General features: G+C 36.1%; 1 protein-coding gene across 1 annotated transcript in view; it reads right to left on the reverse strand.

Moving 5' to 3' along the window:
* Cd109 (CD109 molecule) overlaps positions 1 to 20,645 on the reverse strand; it is a 126,638-nt gene that overhangs the window by 61,622 nt on the left and 44,371 nt on the right. Inside the window, exons 6-10 of the mRNA XM_026391343.2 lie at positions 11,076 to 11,115; positions 9,424 to 9,508; positions 2,713 to 2,809; positions 2,324 to 2,465; positions 1,351 to 1,460 (exon numbers count right to left, since the gene is read on the reverse strand). Coding sequence (XP_026247128.2) covers positions 1,351 to 1,460; positions 2,324 to 2,465; positions 2,713 to 2,809; positions 9,424 to 9,508; positions 11,076 to 11,115 — 474 coding nt within the window. The remainder of the gene's footprint in view (positions 1 to 1,350; positions 1,461 to 2,323; positions 2,466 to 2,712; positions 2,810 to 9,423; positions 9,509 to 11,075; positions 11,116 to 20,645) is intronic.

The following is a 20,645-nucleotide window of genomic DNA, read 5'->3' on the forward strand; positions in this document are numbered from 1 at the left end:
CCAACCAGCCTCTCACTATTGTTTGTTTGTTTTTTGTCTCAACTCATCTTGCTCCCCACCTCCCACCCCCATGCCCAAACACTTAAAACTCTACTAATCTTTTAACAAAGCGTTCAGAACTTCCTCTTCCATATAGTATTCCTTAACCCCCATTCCTATCCCAAACCCAAACCTTCCTTCCTGAACTCCATTGTTTCCCTCATCTGGAAACAAATATCAGCAGCCTTGTGATTTTTATCTTTCAAATTGTCTAAATTATTGAGATAACTGAAATCAGTAACTATCTAAAACTTCTCTTCACACATTCAACAAGGATCTGCCCCTCCTTTCTTTTAAACAAGGGTTAGCTAACTGGGAAGCAGGCATGCCCATCCAGTATTTTTGTAAATATAGTTTTACTGGAATATAGTCACTCTGGTTTGTTTACAAATCGGCTGTGGCTACTTACATATTACAATGACAGAGTTGAGTAGATGTGACAAAGACCATAAGGCCCAGAAAGCTAAAAATATTGACTATCTAATCTCTGCAGTAAAAGTTTGCAACACCTGCTTTAAATCCCTACAGAAACTAACTCATGAGTGAATCTTATACTTCCTTGAATTATAGTTCTGTGCATATTTTCTTGTCACCATCAGAAAAACCTTGAACTAGGTAACACTGGGTCTTTCTTAGCTCCATAAGCCCTGCCTTGCACCACACCTTGCACTCTTTCAAAATGTATTAAAGTAACAAGTGTTAATTCAACATTTTTTTTGAAAAAGATTTGATGTTAAATTTTAAAGTTGTATCTTTTCTAGAAATAAAATTAGCATTATAAAAATCAGATTTAAGCCCAGTGTGGTGGCACACACTTGTAATCCCAATGGCTTGGGAGGATGAGAAAAGAGGATCGAGTTCTAAGGTGAGGTGCAACTCAGTGAGACCTTATCTCTAAACAAAATACAAAATAAGGAAACAGGGCTAGGGATGTGGCTCAGTGGTGGAGTTCCCCAGAGTTCAATTCCCTAGTACAAAACAAGAAAAAAGAAAAGTGATTTAAATTAAAATTTTGACCACTATCAAATCCCTTCAATTAATAAAAGCTTCAGTGTAACAAACCTAACTTAAACTGTTTGCTAAATAAATCTCTAGGAAGATATTTTGTTGTTGTTAGAAATGACTCTTTTAGAAAAAGTAGGCCCAGATTACTTAGAAACAATTCTACATACCTCACATATCTAAAGAGAAAAGGTAATATATCGAATTTTTGACTAAAATTTTTGAAGAAACACTGAGTATACTCTTTCCCATTCTGTTTCATTCAACTGAACTTACTGCTATGGACTAGTAATAAATATACCAACTTACAGTGGCTGTGAAGTTCAGAGTTGGCTTCAAGACAGTAGCATAATCAAAAAATTCAATGATGTAATCATGTTGCTTGAAAAACACATTGGAGCTTGCATTTCTTGAGATGCCTATTTTGGAAATTGCATCATTTAGAATTAAAAAGAAATAATTCACCAACAGCTTCTATCCACCAAATCTTTCCATCTAAGCTACTTGTAAAAGAGGCTGAAGATATCAGGACACATAAGCCTCATTTCTATACTGGCTTAAGACACAATAAGAGAACCACATGGTCATTATGTTCTCTATGGACTGCTTTTAATTAAACACTACTACCTCCATCCTCCCTCAGTGACATAGACACACAAAAGCAGATTAGGGCCAGTGACAGAATAGTCTTTTGCTCTTCCAGTGATTGGTTAAGGCTGTTGAAATAACAACAGAAATGTACAAATAACTAACATTTTTTTAATTAAAGGAGAAAATCATCTAGAACCAGGTGAGATTTCAGATTATGTTAAGTAATTTTTTTTAAAAAAAGGAGAAGGTGACTGGGGTTGTGGCTCAGCAGTAGCACACTTGCCTTGCATGTATGAGGCTCTGAGTTTGATTCTCAGCATCGAATATAAATAAATAAAATAAAGGTCTATCAACAACTAAAAAAAAAGAAGGAGAAGAAAGAGGAAGAAGAAATAATAGCTGAAAATGTAGGCCTTTCTGGGTGGTTTTCAAGCTAAAAAGAGACTAAAAATTGAAAAATGCAAATAGCTATCACATGTGACTGAAGCACAAACTTTCACAGAAAATAAGTTTCACTTCTATTATGAAAACATCTCACAAGTTAGACTATTTTATAGTCTTGAAAACTTCAACATTAAATAGCATCTTTAAAAAAGCAACTAATGCCCCCAAGTGAAAGTGCAAGTTATAAAAAGAGATTTCAGAGCAACAACACATAAGTAGCTTTACCTTCAAGTCAATGTCCACAAACCTGTAAGTGATTCTGTCACTGTGGCTAGAATTTCTATTGGCCCAGGAGTAGAGAGATCCGAGTGTTCAGAATGCCCATCTGAAAAGTCCATCACCTTTTTCATCTCTTCATCATTAAAAGAGAAGTTTGCAGATCCATTTATCTGTTTTGTTTAAAAGTTCAGTTTTATTCTCACTTTAGCAATTCAAATTCTAGAAATAAAACTAAGTCACAACACCACAATGGCTCCATATTAATCAGTGTTGTAAGTGGGTAAATTCTCACTTTTCCAATGCCACAAATTTCTTGATTTTCTTACATTCAATTTTTTTGCTAATTTAGTACAAAATCTTATTTTTAGGAAAAATACACATATTTTCCCATCACAAGTTATAAACTGAAAAAATTACCTTAAATTTTTTTGTAATATTTTTCTTTTCTCCCCAAAAAGATAGAGGTAAAAATGTAAGCACTACATCTCCTTTCACTGGCTTCCCATATGTATACCTGAAAAACAATAAACAGGGTTTTTTTTTCCCCAAAAAAATTAACATTATCAGAAGAACAAAATAAAAAATATTACTTTCAATAGCATACGCTAGCAATCTAATGTAGAAGAATTATATTAAATACATGCTCCTACAGCAAATTTTTAAAAACTAACCCAGGGCCTCCCACATGCAAGTCAAATGCTCTACCACTGAACTACATCTTCTACTATTTTTATTTTATTTTGAGACAGAATTGCTCCAGCTGGCCTCAAACTTTCAATTCTCCTCCCTCAGCCTCCTGAATAGCTGGGATTACAAGTATGAACCACACCCAATTTGAAGATTTTTAAATGTCAGTTGAACTTGCAATCACCATGGCCAATGACTGCATGTTCCAATATTAGTCAGGAGGGATTATTTGATCTTAGATTCTGAAGCACTGAATGAACTCACAGCTGCCAAAAAAATATTTTTTTTGCAAGAAAAATCAAAAATAGTGATTTTTTAAATCTATAGTATCAAACTTATCTTCTTGAATCAAATCTCCTTCTCTGATGTTAGCAGTCTATGTATTATTAGTATCCACTCTCATCATGGGAAATTGTTCTCATGCAAAGGAGAGGCACTCTGATGAATCATTTTACTGCCAGGAAGTCTTTTTACAATGTGTTTTCCAGATTTCTTCCATCTCTATTATGAAATTCGAGGCCAAATGTAAAAGTAATTTTGCTTTGCATTCTATAAATTGTATAGTAAACTACAGCTTCCTGAATCCAGTGATTAGACACAGAAATAGCCCCTCATCTGGGTCAACTCAGCTCAAAAGCAAACATTGCAAATCTCAAAAAAAAAATTTCAACCTTCAATGTATCACCCTTCCAAACAAAAATAGTAAAGGTAGTAGAAACCCACATTAGAAACCTTAGCATCAAAATCACTTACTCTAAAGTCTTCCAAAACTAACATTGTTTGTATCTTGTTAAAGATTAAATAAAAGCAAGCTATAATACCAGCATATTGTATTTTACAAAGCTGTATCACATGCTAGTAAAGAGTTTTAAAATAATAATTTACTCTCAGATGCAATTTTTTAATTTTGGCTTGAACGTGAGGCAGACTTAGCTTTCTACCAAGCTGATAATAATCACTGTGAAACAGGAATACTGAAAATTAGTATCCTAAATAAAATCTGAACGTATTTAGAATGCCTTAATTATTCATAAAATAACTTGACAACATTTGACAAAGCAAAACAAAGATATTCTGGGATAGTATCATTAAGAAGACAAGAATTTTTTTTTCTAAAAACATCCATAGTACAAAAATTTATAAAATAACACCTTAAAAAATGAACCCTATAATTCATGTTTCTCTCTACCTACCTTTTTTTTCCTTCATGTTATTTCCAAGATACAAATGTCTCAGTTCATCAAATAAATACATTTTAATAAACCTTAGATTAAATAATCTATTTTAATTCTACTGTTCCCAGGAGTTGTAGGAGCAAACTAGATATATGCTGTGTTATTTGATTTAGAATCCTCTAAAGCTCACTGTGGTTAGGAAGAAAGAATCTATTATTTATTTTTAATGAGGTAGTTAATAAGCAGATATTCACATCAAAGGTAACAGACAAATACACTAAAAACTTTTATTTTTTTAGTCACCTCATTTAAAGATCTCAAAACCAAATGAAATCTTTTTTAATTCATTCTAATTAGTTATATATGATGGTATAATGCATTTTGACACATCATACATAAATGGAGAATAACTTCTCATTCTTCTGGTTGTATGTGATATAGGATCACACCAATCATGTAGTAATATATGCACATAGGGTATTGTATCAAATAGAACCTTTTAACATTCTCCAAGAAATTTCTAGCAATGCCCTGTACATTTAAAATAACCTTGATGGAACAGATGTCTACTAGCAAAAAAGAGTAAGCTAAATTGCTTACCACACATCCATAGAGATGACTATGACAGCTTTATAAAATAGATATTTACAAGATCTTTCTATAATTTAAAACAATCACATGAAAAGTAAGACAACAGAACCCATCTTTCAAAATACACCTGAGGAACTTGATTTCGGGTTCTACTCTCTACTCCCTAATTTGATAAGACCAAACCTATTGCCCATACAACTCAACCTGGTTCACTCCAAATCACAACTTTTAAATTTGGTATGAAGACCTTGGCTGTGCTACATACAGCTTGGAACTGAAATCTTAGGAGCTGTGTGTTCATGCAATGTTCTTTCAGCAGTATTTATTGGATGTCTATTCCACAGCTGACATGTACTAAGCACCAAGGTGCAGTAGTAAGACAGACTCATTTTCAAAGAAGTGGACCAGCAAACAGCAAAGCTGTGCAACTAGTTCTGTGATGAAAGAGGGTCCGGGGAAGTAGCCACACCTTGAAATTACCTAAATAAAGATCATAGAAAGCATTTTTCCTTCTTGAAAACACAAGTGAAATTTGGGGAGTAGAGTTTGAGAGAGAGGAGAAGGGGCTGCATGGTGTCAGGAAATACATTTAATGGAAACTGCAACAGTAATTAAGAAGAAATAATGTAGGTCTGAATCAAGGAAGTAGCCGTGGAGAAAAGTGGATGGATTTGAGAGATATGAAGGAGACAGAATCAACAGCACTGGTGGTTGACTGGATATGGGAATTGTTAAAAGAGAAGGAAGAGCATGGTTGACTGGAGCAGCTAAACCAATGATGGTTCAGTCCACCAAGATGGCAGGAGGGGTGTCACAGAAGAAGCATCAGGTTTCAGAGAGGTGATATGCTTGGTTAAGAGCCTATAAGATACCTGAGGGGAGATGTCTAGTGTACAGCAAGATATGAGGGTCTAAACCTCAAGACAGACATTGGGGCCGAAGACAAGGATTTAAGAGTCGTCAAATTATACACCATAGCAGAATCCCAAGCCATGGGGAAGGAAATGAAATAAACGTGTACAGAAAGAAGAGTGCCAAAGATGGAACTTTGAGGAACAAGAACTTTTCAAAGATGGACAGGAAAGAAGAGACTGCAAAGAGTCTAAAAGGAGTAGTTAAAGGCAAGGAGCAAACCCAGAAAGGAGATTAGAGTGGATAGCAATGCCAAATGCTACAAAAGGGGAAAAAATATAAAAAATATTTTTAAAAAATGTGCCCATGACTCCTTTGATATAAGGGGAGGAAACAAGGACAGGGTAGGGACGAAGAGCTTGAGACGAAGATTTACATTAAAAGGGTTGAGAGGTGGGAGGGAAAGGAAGTGAGAAGGGAAATCGCATGGAAATGGAAGGTGATCCTCAGGGTTATACAAAGTGACATATAAGAGGAAAGGAGGGGTAAGACAAGATAATACAAATGGAAGTAATGATTTACAGTAGAAGGGGTAGAGGGAGAAAAGGGGAGGGGAGGGGAGGGGAGGGGAGGGGGGATAGTAGAGAATAGGACAGACAGCAGATTACATCAGACACTAGAAAGGCAATATGTCAATCAATGGAAGGGAAACTGATGTGATACAGCAATCTGTATACGGGGTAAAATTGGGAGTTCATAACCCACTTGAATCAAACTGTGAAATATGATGTATTAAGAACTATGTAATGTTTTGAATGACCAACAATAAAAAAAAAGAAATAAATAATTAAAAAAAAAATGTGCCCATGAGACTGAGCAGGAAGGAGGCCTTTGTGATCATGGTGAAAGCAATTCTGACTGATTGTAGGTGGTTGAGGAATGAATGGAATGTGAAGAAGTGGAAAATGCACTGTGACTGGCTGTGAAGAAGCCAGAGATAGGGCCCTGGATGGAAGGACAGGGGAGGGTTTGTTTCTTTAATGATAGAGATGATTAAGAGTGAAGATGCCTCTAAAGAACAAAAGGTTAAAGATACTGAATGGAAAAGTCCCGACTCAGGAAGAGGAAGTGGGATTGGAACTCTCCTGATAGCAGCCTGACAAGGACCAAGTGGAGGAATTCGCCTTTAGAAGGAAAAGAACTGCTTTCATCATGACAGTCAGGATGATGGAGATGCAGACAGGGAGAATGATGGTTATGATCATCTCCACCTCTACTGGGACACAGTATTTATAGAGTATGTGTAGGCTCAGCTATAAGCTGATTTAAAAAAAAAAAAAAAAGCCAGGCATGGTGGTGTATGCCTGTAATCCCATCAGGCTGAGGCAGGAGGATCACAAGTTCAAGGCCAGCCTCAGCAATTTAGAGAGTCCCTAAGCAACTTAGTGAGACCCTCTCTCAAAATAAAAAAATTAAAAAATGGCTGAGGGTGTAGCTCAATGGTTAAGCACCCCTAGGGTCAATCTCAAGTACCAAAACAAAAACCTGATAAAAAGATCTCACTGGCCCAAGTATTTCCTTACTCTACTGCAGTGTAGTAAACTACATTCTCAGTCAGATTCTCAAGGCAAAAGCAGACTCTTCTGAAATTCACTGGTAGGCCCAGCACTCTATTTTGGTATAGAGGGAATGTTCATGATTTATTCACAGGCCTTGGCAGGAAAAGGGAAGGGTTTAGGCCATGTTAGTTGCAATTCTTCTGAAGTCACACAAAAGACCCAAGTTTGCACTGCTCTGGAATAGAACTATCTGTCACCCCCATGGACGTCACCTCCAGGCAACTGAAGCCTGAAGGAGATTTTAATAGAAAGGAAGGACAGAATAGACCATCACCAGAGCTAGCCAGGTCTGAAAGCAGCAAAGAGGCTCACGATCCACACCTGAAATACCAAGCACACTGTGATGGTCCTGTAGGTGTGTCAACTTCACCACGCTAGATCACCCTATTACAAAATCAAACACTAATCTCGGTATTGAGGTAATGGTGTTTTATAGATGTTGTTAGAATTCATAATTGGTTCGCTCTAAGTAAAAGAGATTTTCCTAGATATCTGAGTGGGCCTGATTCAATCAATTCACAGATCTTAAAAGCAGCGCTAGGATTTCCCTAAATTCTGCCTGTGGAAGCAACTTAGGTCTTTGCCTGAGAATTATAGCCTCATCCTCTATTCCTGGCAGCCTGCCCTATGGATCTTGCACTACCTAACCAGTGCCGCAATCACTAAGCCTAACTCTTGTACTATATCCTCTTGTACTAAACATATATTACTATATGTTTCTTACTGCTTCTACTTCTCTGGCCAACCTCTATACACATACTAAGATTGCAATACAGCGAGCACTACAGAAATGCCAGGAGACTATCACAAATATGTCATTCTCAACTGTTAGTTAGAAATTCAAGCATGACAAACTGTGGTGAAACTATAAGGTTCCCTATTGGGCTTGAGGTAAGGATATTAGTGGTGAGAGCTCAGAGGGTCCACGGCGCCCTAAAATTACATGTAAAATTTTCTTGAGGTTACCCAACTTTAACAACCACTGTTTTGACTGTTTCTACTAAATTTTCTGGCACACCTCTGGAAACCAAAAACAGAATCAAAGAAGAGATCCAGGCTCAATCCAACCCATGGATTGTGCTGATCTACATATATTTGGGGTTTGTACCAGAGTTGTTCCAAGTTTTAAAAACATTTACCAAAGAACTCAGACCCCAAACAGGATGCTGAACCTTTGACTAAAATCAAGTACAGCATAATAATGATGTAAAATGCAGGCATTTGTGTGTTTTCTAAACCACAAATCCATCCACAGCCTCCAAATTCATATTGGACGTTGTTTCTTGAACACAAGCAGATATTAATTTGGTATAAATCATAGACATGATTTTGTTTCTGTATTGTGTGTTTCATGTAACTTTTTTTGTTATTGTTGCACACTTTAAAGCAGGAATTTTTAGAACATTTTGGATTGTGAAGTGCTTCTGCCAGGAGACTCACTGCCCATTGCTTACACTGACATAGATCCTCACCAGTGGAGATACAGTGGTGAGACAGCAGTAGGGGAGTCCAGTTTTTCTTAGCTCTTAGAAATAAATTTCAGAAGCTGAAGCACAGATACAGACACAACAAAAAATAAAGCTACAAAAGACCAATCCTTGAATTACTTGAGGGCCATCCCAGCCTGAACCACTAGTCTAGAACTCTGAGTATGCTTTTTGCCTCAGCAATACAAAATGCTGTGCTGTTCAAGCTAGGGGGTCCAAATCATGACAGCCACCAGACATATATGAGACAGGGTGAATTGAAGGTCTCTGTGTACATATGGTGAAATGAATGAATGTTGATTATTCACATATCTGCCAATTTCAATAAGACAACCACTTCCTCTCCCACCTCCATTATCAATGAGAAAAACAGCATAGGATTTAAGAAAAGCTAAGTTAGTTGCCTCAACTCTACAACATCTGAATGGAGAATAAGGAAATACACATAATTTTTTTTAATATGGCAACTTATAATGTATATCCTTAAAGTAGTCTTGGTTTTGGGAAATATTTTAGGACTAGATTGGCTTGGAAACAGAGACATGGATATAAAGACCTGTCTCATGCTTGATTACTTATTATAAATAGTTGTTTATCATCCAGTAGGATATTTTGATAAGCAAAGCATAGTGCTAATATTCTGGAATATATAATGAGCTTTTTGTTTTACAGTTTTATAATGATTGAGAGTCTTATCAAAAGAAAAGTAATACTTACTTTGCGGTGATGGTACCATTTAAATTCTTAGAAGTCAAAGAACAATATAATGGTGTCTGCAAAGCAACTTCAAATTTTGGTAACACTAGAGGGAAAAAGCAATCTTTTAAAGAATATGTTTTACCATTATCTTCAGCTGAGCAAAATAAAAAATTAAATTTTTCTGAAATAGTTGATAATTTTTATTACTTAAACTTAGAATCATTAGAATCCAAACATACATTAACACAGATGAAAACCCCTTTATTCAAATTAGAAATCCTTACTTAGGTCAGCTTTATGTAATTAAGTATGAAATATGTTTTAATTAATATTATTTGACATAAAGCACCCCACCAGAGCAAAAAATCTTTGTTTTCTTTTTTCTGATCTACTGAAATTTTTTTCTATAGTTTCACTGATCAAAGACAGATCTAAGTCTCCTAACAAGGTATCTCACCATTCAATTAACAGAAGATAAATATCAAAAAGACCTCTGGGTCCCATGGAGGGAAGACTTTCAGCTCAAATAATGCTACAGGCCCTCTTCATGCTCCAAGTCCCTCCTATACCCTGGACCAATCTAAGACAGGAGGCCAAAAGGGAAATTCAAATACCTTCTCCTCACACACTGTAGGTTGGCAATTATATGCTGTACCCCACCCACTAGAAACAGTGTGTGCTAAGATCCTAAGCCTGAGCCACAAAGGGATAAGCACACTACTTTCCAGAATTTCAGCTGCCTGAATGAAACACAGTCTCAAAAAGTGGCACAAATTAAATGAAAAAACTCAATATACAAACTCAAAGTATCTACTTAAATGGTAAACTAAGAAAGAGATCCCATGCTTTCACCTTCATCTCTCCTCCATTCATAAACCAACTAGCTGAATCCACAATTTTCATCTGTTTTTAACACAATATTACAAGTGCTGCACTTATAAGAATATGATAAACCTGAGTTAAATAGGTGGTCTTCAGCAATGTTGACCAAATAAAAATGTGGAAAATAATTGACAGTAAGATGGGGGGTTTTTTTATTTGATTTTGTGGTGTGATGATGAAACCCAGGGCCTTTTGCATGCTCTACCACTGAACCCCAATGTTTTTATTTTTTATTTATTTATTTATTTTGCTTTTTGGTACCAGGGTGCCTTACCACCAAGCCACATTCCCAGTTCTTTTTTTCTTTTTTTTTTTTTTTTTTTTCCTATTTTGAGACAAGCCTTACCAAGTTGCTGAGGCCAACCTTTAACTTGGGATCCTCCTACCTCAGCCTCCTGAGTTGCTAGGATTAGAGGCATGTATCACTGCACTACACATGACTAACCCCAATGTGTTGACTTTTAAAAACTCAAAAATTTTTAAATATTTTATGGTCACAACAAATAGAAAAAAAGAAAAACTATATAAAAGGAAAAGACTAGCATAATGAGAATTTAGGTAATATTTTTTCCTACTTTATTCTTTTAGTGAGATTTTAGAACTTTATAAAGGAAAATACTTGTTTAGGCCTTTAAGGAACACCAGAATTTTATCTCCACTGGAATTTTTACTTTAAGTAGCCTATCTCTTGACAATTTCTCTTATCTCTGTAGAAAGTTATAAATGTGTTGTTGTTGTTGTTGTTGTTGTTGTTGTTGTTTTCCTTCAAAATAAACTGAGGAACTCACCATATTCTGAGACTTGAAATGATTGATAATATGTCTGGTCCTATTGGGAGGAAAAAGAAAAAAGACAAAGCATATGAGCTCTTATTCAATCATTTTGCTTGCTTACTTACCTGCATATAAACGTTTAGAAAATTAACTTTGTTACATTTATGATTTAATGAACAAAACAGTTTATCTTAATTTGTGAAAGTTTATTTTTAGACAAATGCAATAATAAGCTTACGAAATTTCAGAGTTTTACTTCTCAACTTCGCTTACATAAACAGATGACCTATCTCTTGAGATAGGTCATTTAGATAAAACTGTTTAATATGGTTTCCATCATTTGCAAAATAGGATTAAATTTGATAATCAACAAATTTTATAAAGTAAGGATAAACCATATCAATTAAATAGGAATGACTTCAATTTTGTTTTGGTATCACTATAAAATAAACAATGGTTAAAATGATGTTAAACATAATTGATTTTTTTTTTATTTTGAGACAGTCTTACAAAATTGCTCAGGTTCTCCCTAAATTGATGAAGCTGACCTCAAACTTGTAATACTCCTGCCTCATCCTCCCATGTTGCTGGGATCACAGGCATGAGACATCATGATGAGTTCCAAATTCTTATACGTAATCTAGGATACAAAATCATCATGAACCAACATGCTCCACCTTTCTAATTCCTTGAATTATTATCTAGTTAACCATTAAATCAATATTTATCCTATTTTAATAGATACCGTAATTATTTCCTTTTCTAATATCAAGAAGAAAACATGGTTTATTATATCATTTTTCTAACTCATTTTCAAACTGTCCATTCTAAATTATAACACATTAAACAGAACCTTTTCAAAATAGCTAAGTAATTCCAACATTAAAATTTGTATTCTAAATCTGATTCCCTAAACTCATCAAAGCAAACACACTGATATGACTATGAAATATTAATGTTTCCTAAAGTTAAATCTAAAACATCTGCATATCAAGAAGTTATTTTTTTACTGTCTACTGGGAATTTATTTTTTTTAATTTGTTCTAATTAGTTATACATGACAGTAGAATGCATTTTGTCATATTGTACACATATTGTACATAATGGAGTACAACTTCTCATTCCTCTGGCTGTGCATGGTACAGAGTCACTCCCATAGTATAATCACACATGCATATAAGGTAATAATGTCTATCTCATTCTACCATCCTTGCCATCCCCACAGCCCCACCCCTCCCTTTCTTCCCCTCTACACAAGCCAAAATTCTTTCATTCTTCCCTATCCCCCTGTCCCACTATGGAAGAAGTTATTTTTTAATCTTAAAGGAAGGCTATAAGAGGCCCTAATAGCCAAAGTAATCCTAAGCAAAAAGGGCAACAATGGAAACATCACAAGACCTGATTTAAAAACATACTACATAGCCACAGTAATGACGTAGCATAGTGCTGGTATAAAATCAGACCCATAGACCGTAATAAAACAGAGGATCCAAAAATAATCCACACTCTTACAATTATCTGATTCTCAACAAAGGAGTCAAAAACATACATTGGAGAAAAAAAAAAAAAAAACAGCATCTTAACAAATGATGCCGGGAAACCTGGATGTCCACATGTAGAAGACTGAAAGTGTATCCCTATCTATCACCCACACAAAAATCAACTTAGAATAGATAAAAGGCTGGGCGCAGTGGCACATGCCTGTAATCCCAGCGGCTCTGGGAGGCTGAAGCAGCAGGCTCATATGTTCAAAGCCAGCTTCAGCAAATTAATGAGGCACTTAGAAACTCAGCAAGACCTTCTCTCTAAATAGAATGCAAAAAGGACTGGGAATGTGACTCAGTGATTAAGCACCCTTGGGTTCAATCCCCAGTACCATAAAAAAATGGATCAAAGACCTGAAACTCTGCCACTACTAGAAGAAAACAAAAGAAACACTTTGATATATTAGCATAGGCAACAATTTCCTAAATAGGACTCTAATAGCTCAGGAAACAAAAGCAAAAATTGATAAATGGGGTTTCACCAAATTAAAAAATACTACAGAGGGCTGGGGATGTGGCTCAAGTGGTAGCGCACTCGCCTGGCATGCGTATGGCCCGGGTTCGATCCTCAGCACCACATACAAACAAAGATGTTGTGTCTACCGAAAACTAAAAAATAAATATTAAAATTCTCTCTCTTTCTCTCTCTCTCTCTCTCTCTCTCTCTCTCTCTCTCTTAAAATTTAAAAAAAAAATACTACAGAGTAAAGGAAACAATCAACAGAATAAAAAGGCAACTTATAGAATAGGAGAAAATCTCTGCCAGCTATTCATCTGAAAGAAATTTAATATCCAGATTATATACATGAATAGCCAATAGAAATTAAATATCCAGAATATATTATAAAGAACTCAAAAAACTTACCAACAAACCCCAAAAATTAATCCAATTAAAAAAAAACTGGATGAATGACCTGACAGATACTTCCCCAAGAGAGGTACAAATGTCCAGTAAGTATATGAAAAATGCTCAATATCTTTAGCCATCAGGGAAATGTAAAACAAAACTACACTGAGATTATATGTCACCCCAGTTAGAATGCCCATTATCCACAAAGTAAAAAATGACAAATGCTGGCAAGATGTGGGGAAAAGGAACTCTTCATACACTCTCAGTGGGACGGTAAATTCGTACAGACACTATAGAAAACAGTGTGGAGGTTCCTCAAAAAATTAAAAAACAGAACTGCCATATGATCCAAGTATCCCACTCTTTGGTACATATCCAAAGAAAATGAAGTCAACATACAAAAGGAACATCTCCTTACCCATATTTATTGCAGTACTGTTCACAATACCAAAATGTGGAATCAGCCTAGGTTCACATCAACAGATGAATGGATAAAGAAAAGGTAAAACGCACACATACAATAGGAAAAGTAGCAGAATACAACAGTACTAATAGGGCATTATGTAAAAATGTGGATGTGTAACCGATGTGATCCTGCAATCTGTATTTGGGGTAAAAATGGGAGTTCATAACCCACTTGAATCTAATGTATGAAATATGATATGTCAAGAGCTCTGTAATGTTTTGAACAACCAATAAAAAAAAAAGAAAAAAAACGCACACATACACTGGAGTATCATGCAATCATAAAGAATGAAATCATGTCATTTGCAGGAAAATGGATGGAACTGGAGGACATGTTACACAAAAAAAGGCAAACACAGAAAAATAAGTATCACTTATTTTCTGTCATGTGTGGAGACAATAGAATAAATGAATAAATAAGATTATCTGAAAGTAGAGAGGGATTTTAGGGAAGAGAAAGGGACCATGGGGGACAGAGAAAGTATGGCAAGAGAAGGCAGTGAGAAGGTGGATGTAACCAAAGTACAATATATGCATTTATAAAAATGTCACAGTCAAACCTGTTAATTGTACAATTAATGTGAATTAAAAATAATATAATTTTTAAAAGCCAATATTTTTTCATTAAAACAGTCATGCATGAAAGTGTTCCTCTGACATTTAGCTATTCCATTATTTTTTAAAGGCTCCTTATTAATAGTCCTTCTATGCCAGAAGATAAAGAACACAAACATTAATGATAAAATTGTATGGATTTATTTAGAAAACAAAAAAAAAGTAAGGATATAGTGCATTTCAAAATATAAAACAAATATAAGTACTTATATGTAACAAACTAGTTGTCCAGCCAGGCGCTGTGGGGCACATCTATAATCCTAACAAGCTTGGGAGCCTGAGGTAGGAGGATAGCAAGCTCAAAAGACAGCTTCAGCAACTTAGTGAGGCTCTGTCTCCCCCACCAAAAAAAATAGGGCTGGGGATGTGGCTAAGTGGTTAAGCACCCCTGGGTTCAATCCCCAGTCCCCCAAAAATAAATAAATAAATTGCCGTCTGAAAGTTGATTTTAATATGGTCATTTAAATAATATCCTAAATAAGTTGTGCTGTTCTGATCAAACTTAATCATATCTGTGATGTGTGACTTAAATTGTTCTTGTCAAATACAGAAATATTATAAATTACATGTTTTTAATTCATTTGTTAGTTTTAATTTGTCACCTTAAAAATCAAATCAAGAAGGTAAAGTACTCAAGTATCTGTATTATCATTTTACTGGCAAAGAATTCTAGTCTTCAAATTGGTTTTTGCTTTATTACTGAGGCCAGCACAAGTAAGGCTGTGGATAGGTAATTAAATTTACATAGCAAACATTAATTAAGTAGTACATGCAAAACACCACATGAGGTTCTATAAAAATGAATTCAGACCTCAGCATCAGCAGCTGTGGAGAAGGACATAGACAAGGGCTATAACAGTCTTGTACTGTGTAACAATGGGCACAGAACTGTGGTGGCCACACCATACAGCCTAGTGTGTAGGAAGATATACCATCTCATGTCAAAAGTGTATTCCACAATGTTCATACAAAAACAATCGCCTAATGATGCATTTCTCACACTGTGTTCCTTCCATTAAGTGAAGCATCACTATACATGATTGATAGTGTCTCAGGATTTCTGCACGGTGCTTCTGCTCATACTTTTTCCTATGTTTGACTTACTGATACTTCCATCTCTACCTATCTTCCAAGGCTTAGTTCAAAACTGTTTTCCTGAATCCCCAAACGAAAAGCAACCTCTCTGCCCTCTAAGCCTTCATGAATTTTAGCCCTTCCTTTACTTCCCATCACTTTTTACCTGTACTGTAAGTATTTAGATTCATGCCTTATCTTGCTGCAAGTTCTGTGAGGTCTAGATTCATGTTGGATGGTTTCTGTATTGTTCATAGTTTATCCCTAGGGTTGCTAACCTACCCCATGTCTTATGCAAAAAAAGAAAAAAGAAAGGTGCTGGATAAATATGTTAGTTTTTTTAAAAATTATTAGCTTCTACAAATGTAGAAAATCATCACATTTATTTGGGCCTACTTTAAACAAAAGGCTTAAAGCCAAGTTTTAGGCAATTATTTGCTTACCACATAATTATAGAAGATAATATTTTAAGTAAGTTCTCTCTCTCCTAGTGCCCCCTACCTTGCCAATCATTCCTGATGACTCCCTGGGTTTTCCATCTTTCTTTAGTCTGTCTCTTCCCCTCAAGTCTTTTGTTCTCTTTGTACTCCTAAATACCTTTCAGACTCCCGTTTCTTTTGTGTGCTCTCTTTCTGACTCTTAACTTCTGGCCCTTCACATATGAACCCAATGCTCTCCCCACTCCAACTTGTAGGTGAGCTCATCAAGTCTCTTGTTTTGAACCATTATTTTTATCCTAGAGACTCTTAAATATTTATCTCTAGCTCATACCTCAACCCAGGAATTCAGGTTCAAATCCACCTGCTGGATATCTCCACCCAATGTTCTACCAAATGTCCCAGATTTATTTATCTAGATTTACCCCTTCCAAGTAGACTTTCATGATGTGCTCCTCTGTGTCATGCTGAATCCCCTTCTCTCCCATACTGCCCTGTGAATTATTCAACCATTTTATTTAACACAATATATTTTAATTATATGCTCTACATCATGTCCTATAAATGACTATGAAATCCTGTGGGCATAGCACCTGGCCAGCAAACTGTCAACATTTGTTGAATTCATGTATCTATAAATGACTGAAAATTGATTCTTGTCCCCAGGCTGATTCTGATGGTGCTCATGAGATTAGCCTCAGTTATCAAACAGTATCTCCTGCAAGACATTAAAATAACTCTTGAGAAGAACCAGGCTATACCAAGGAGGCAAATGACCCTCGGAATAACCTTACTTCTGCCCTTTATTTGGAAGGAACATAAATGCTAAGGAGTAGACGAGGCCACCAACAAAAAACTGAAGAAAAAGAAAAAGGAAAATATTTCTTTTCATTGTCATTTTACTTACTTCCATAAATCAAGAAATCATCTTGCAATCAAGGGCTGACAGCATACTTTGTATCATACCATATCTTCCCAGAGTATTTACAAAATGGTTGAATGCATACTAAGAAATAAGTTATTTTACTGTCTGTTATGGTTTGATGTGAGATGTCCCCAAAAAGCTCATGTATGAGGCAATGCAAGAAGGTTCAGAGGAGAAATGGTTGGGTTAGAACCTTAACTTAATCAGCGAATTAATCCCTGAGTGGGGTTAACTGAGTGGTAACTGGAGGCAGGTAGGGTATGGCTAGAGGATGTGGCTAATTGGAGGCATGGCTATGGGTATATATTTTGTATCTGGAAAGTGGACTCTCTCTATTTCCTGATCACTGTAATGTGAGCTGCTTCCCTCCACCACCCTTGCCATGATGTTCAGCCTCACCTCAAGCTTTGAGGAATGGAGCTGGCCTTCTATGAACGAACTGAGACCTCTGAAACCAGGAGCACTCAAATAAACTCTTCCTCCTCTATAATTGTGCAGATCAGTCTTTTAGTCACACCAGTGAAAAAGATGACTAAAACACTGTCCAAAGGATTTGGTCAAAAACAAAATTGAGTTTTGCAATATTCAATGTATTGTCTACTAGGCACTCAGGATACTAATCTTCACAATGAGTTAGTTATTTTTATAAAAAATGTAATCCAAAATGGTAGAAGATACCAAAATACTTTAAATTAATAACAATTCATACAAAGAGTAGCCATTAGTGCCATACATAATCAAACAATATTGATATTAAGTATTCTCATTAATCTAGAACAGGGATCTGCAAAGAGCAGGCAGTAAATATTTTAGGCTGTGCAGTTTATATGGTCTCTGTCACAACTACTCAATAATTCCACTGGTGCAAAAGCAACTAGAAATAATATGTGCGGGGGGTGGGTTGGGGGTGACTGTGTTCCAATAAAACCTTAGTTACAACAACAGGTATCAGGGGCTGGGGCTGGGGAGCAGAGTTAGTACACTTGCCTGGCATGTGTGAGGCAATGGGCTGGATTCTCAGCACTGCATATAAATAAATAAAATAAAGATCTATCAACAACTAAAAATATACATTAAAAATAAACAGGTGTCAGGCTGAACTTTGTCTTCATGCTAGGCTTTGCTGCCTTTTGATTTAATAAAAGGAATTAAATTTATTTTGAAATCTTTCTGTTACTTTTAGCTGAACTAAATAAAACCTGACTGAATTTATCTAAAACCATGGAGGAAAAAAAAAAAAACCTGGTCTTTTGTATGAAGTACGAGTTTGCTTTACTAAATGATTTTCATTCAGTTTCAAAGGAACGGAACCTACTTCCAAATGACTTGGTATGTCAATTTAGGTCATCAAATATGGCTATGCTCATTCACTCTGCCAGAAACTGGAGAAAGCAGTATGACCTGAAGGCTAAATATATGGACAGCCTGTCTTCTAAACAAGCACCTTTCCTGGCAAGAGAATACATAACTCATCAACGCCCTCTGAGCTCTTCTTACCCAATATAGTCATCATTCCATAGAGAAACCTCTGCTTTAGAAGTAAATATATTCACTGCTTGCATCAGATGCAAGCCTTCCTCAATTAGATTTTCTAAACAACTTCTAAGGCAAAAATAGAAAAGAAGAACCAGTGGGTATTTTCTGTAACTCCTGCAGCAATCTCTGTAACTTCTTTCTCTAAACGTTGATCCTGAATTAATAACTTTTTATGAGGTTATGTGTTATGTAAATAAGTCAAATGAAAGGGAAAGAGAGAAAACATTATTCTTACTGCCTTCTAGGAAGGACTTCTAAGAAGTCATGCTATGACTAGGGTACAAATTGCAGATGTGTGAATTATTGAAACCATCTATTCCAGTTACAGAGTTTTCCTTCTCTAATCATGAAGTCATCCAACTCTTCAGAGTTTCTATTTTTAACAAATTTGAAGGAATATGGCACACTACATGACCATTTACAAATATTCATAAATGCAAGTTTCTTTCAACTTTGGCTTCTAGATTCAAAAACAAATGCTTAGAACTAAGGAGCCAGGCATGGCACATGCCTGTAATCCCAGCTGCTCTGGAGACTAAAGCAGGAAGATCTCAAGTTCAAACCAGCCTTGGCAATGGTGAGGCACTAAGTAACTCAGTGAGACCCTGTCTCTAAATAAAATACAAAATAAGGCTGAGGGTGTGGCTCAGTGGTCAGTGCCCCTGAGTTCAAATCCCAGTACCATTCCCACAAAAAAAAAGAAAAAATAATAACTCACATATCAATTTGAAAAAGAAAAAGTGCTAGTTTTAAATGCCTTCTAAGCCCAGAGAGTTCTTATGCCCCATGACAACACTGTTACTGTGAACCACATTTTGTAGGATAAATATTTTCAAACTCATATATTTCATCTTTATACATAACAAGAATTTTTTTTAAAGAGAGAGAGAGAGAGAATTTTTTAATATTTGTTTTTTAGTTTTCGGTGGACACAACATCTTTATTTTACTTTTATGTGGTGCTGAGGATCAAACCCAGCGCCCCATGCATGCCAGGCGAGAGTGCTACCGCTTGAGCCACATCCCCAGCCCAATAACAAGAATTTTTTATAGTTCCTCTCTCTTTTCTTCTCCCAATTCAACCAGGAAGAACTGAAGGCAGCCCAGTAAGTTGGAGACAGGGAGCCATACCAAAGAAGACCCAAGCTGGGAGAAGGTAGCACTATGTTTTATGGAGTAGAACACATGAGTTACCGAACGTAGATTGGTATGCAGGGAGAGGTTGAATATAACCAAAAACAATTAATTAGTAGTAAAGAACAGGACTAAATGGCAAAAGAATAACATTGTGGGGCTTTGTCTTATTACTATTATACCTGTTGAGTAACAAATTTTCAATCTTACCAACCTCACAATTACATGAAATAACTGGGCACACGGAACTGGGCAGCTGTTCTTCTATGAAAGGCTGAGGATGAAGAAGATAGCCAAATTTCCAACTTGTAAGATGTTTTTCCACAGCAATCAGTTCTAGGCCAATTCACAAAGGTTTGCCTAACATCAGCATGTCAGGCATGAATATGAATATCCTGAGAATACCACAACATGAAGGAAATTACACAGTCTTTTGGTGCTATCCTCTCCATATTCACTCTTTGCTTAGAACAAAAGTTTCAAATGAGCCACTCTTCATGACACCTGTAATCTGAATACTATCTCTACCATTTCACAGCACCAGAGGATGTCCAGGAAACAGCACAGCTGGCCTCTAATTGCCCATCCCTTCTCTCTGCTTGTTCTCCTTAAGGCCTCCTCAGCTCCTGACACTGTAGCCACTCTTTCTGAACCTCTGTCCTGCTGCTCTGTGCCTGCACTCTCTTGGCTGTCTCTTCCCTGGTCTGGCTGTCTTTTCTCCAATGCTCTGAGTGTGTCCTCTTCTGAGATTCTAAATGTGGTAATTTCTGATAATTCAGTCCAAATATCTTTTGCTTATCTCCCTCCCTAAACTGGGCTTCCTCCCCACAGCTTTAACAAATGACTCACAAAGACTCATATCTGAAATTTCAATCACCTTCTTCTGCTCCTCTTTCTCTTTTGCCCTAATCATGACCCACTCAGTCACTGGATGATTCTTCCTTTAAACTGTCTCTTGAATTCATCCATTCCTCTTTAATATTTTCTGCACCCCTCATATAGTCCC

Source organism: Urocitellus parryii, chromosome 8 (genome assembly GCF_045843805.1).
Source record: "Urocitellus parryii isolate mUroPar1 chromosome 8, mUroPar1.hap1, whole genome shotgun sequence".
In the NCBI taxonomy this organism is placed as follows: domain Eukaryota; kingdom Metazoa; phylum Chordata; class Mammalia; order Rodentia; family Sciuridae; genus Urocitellus; species Urocitellus parryii.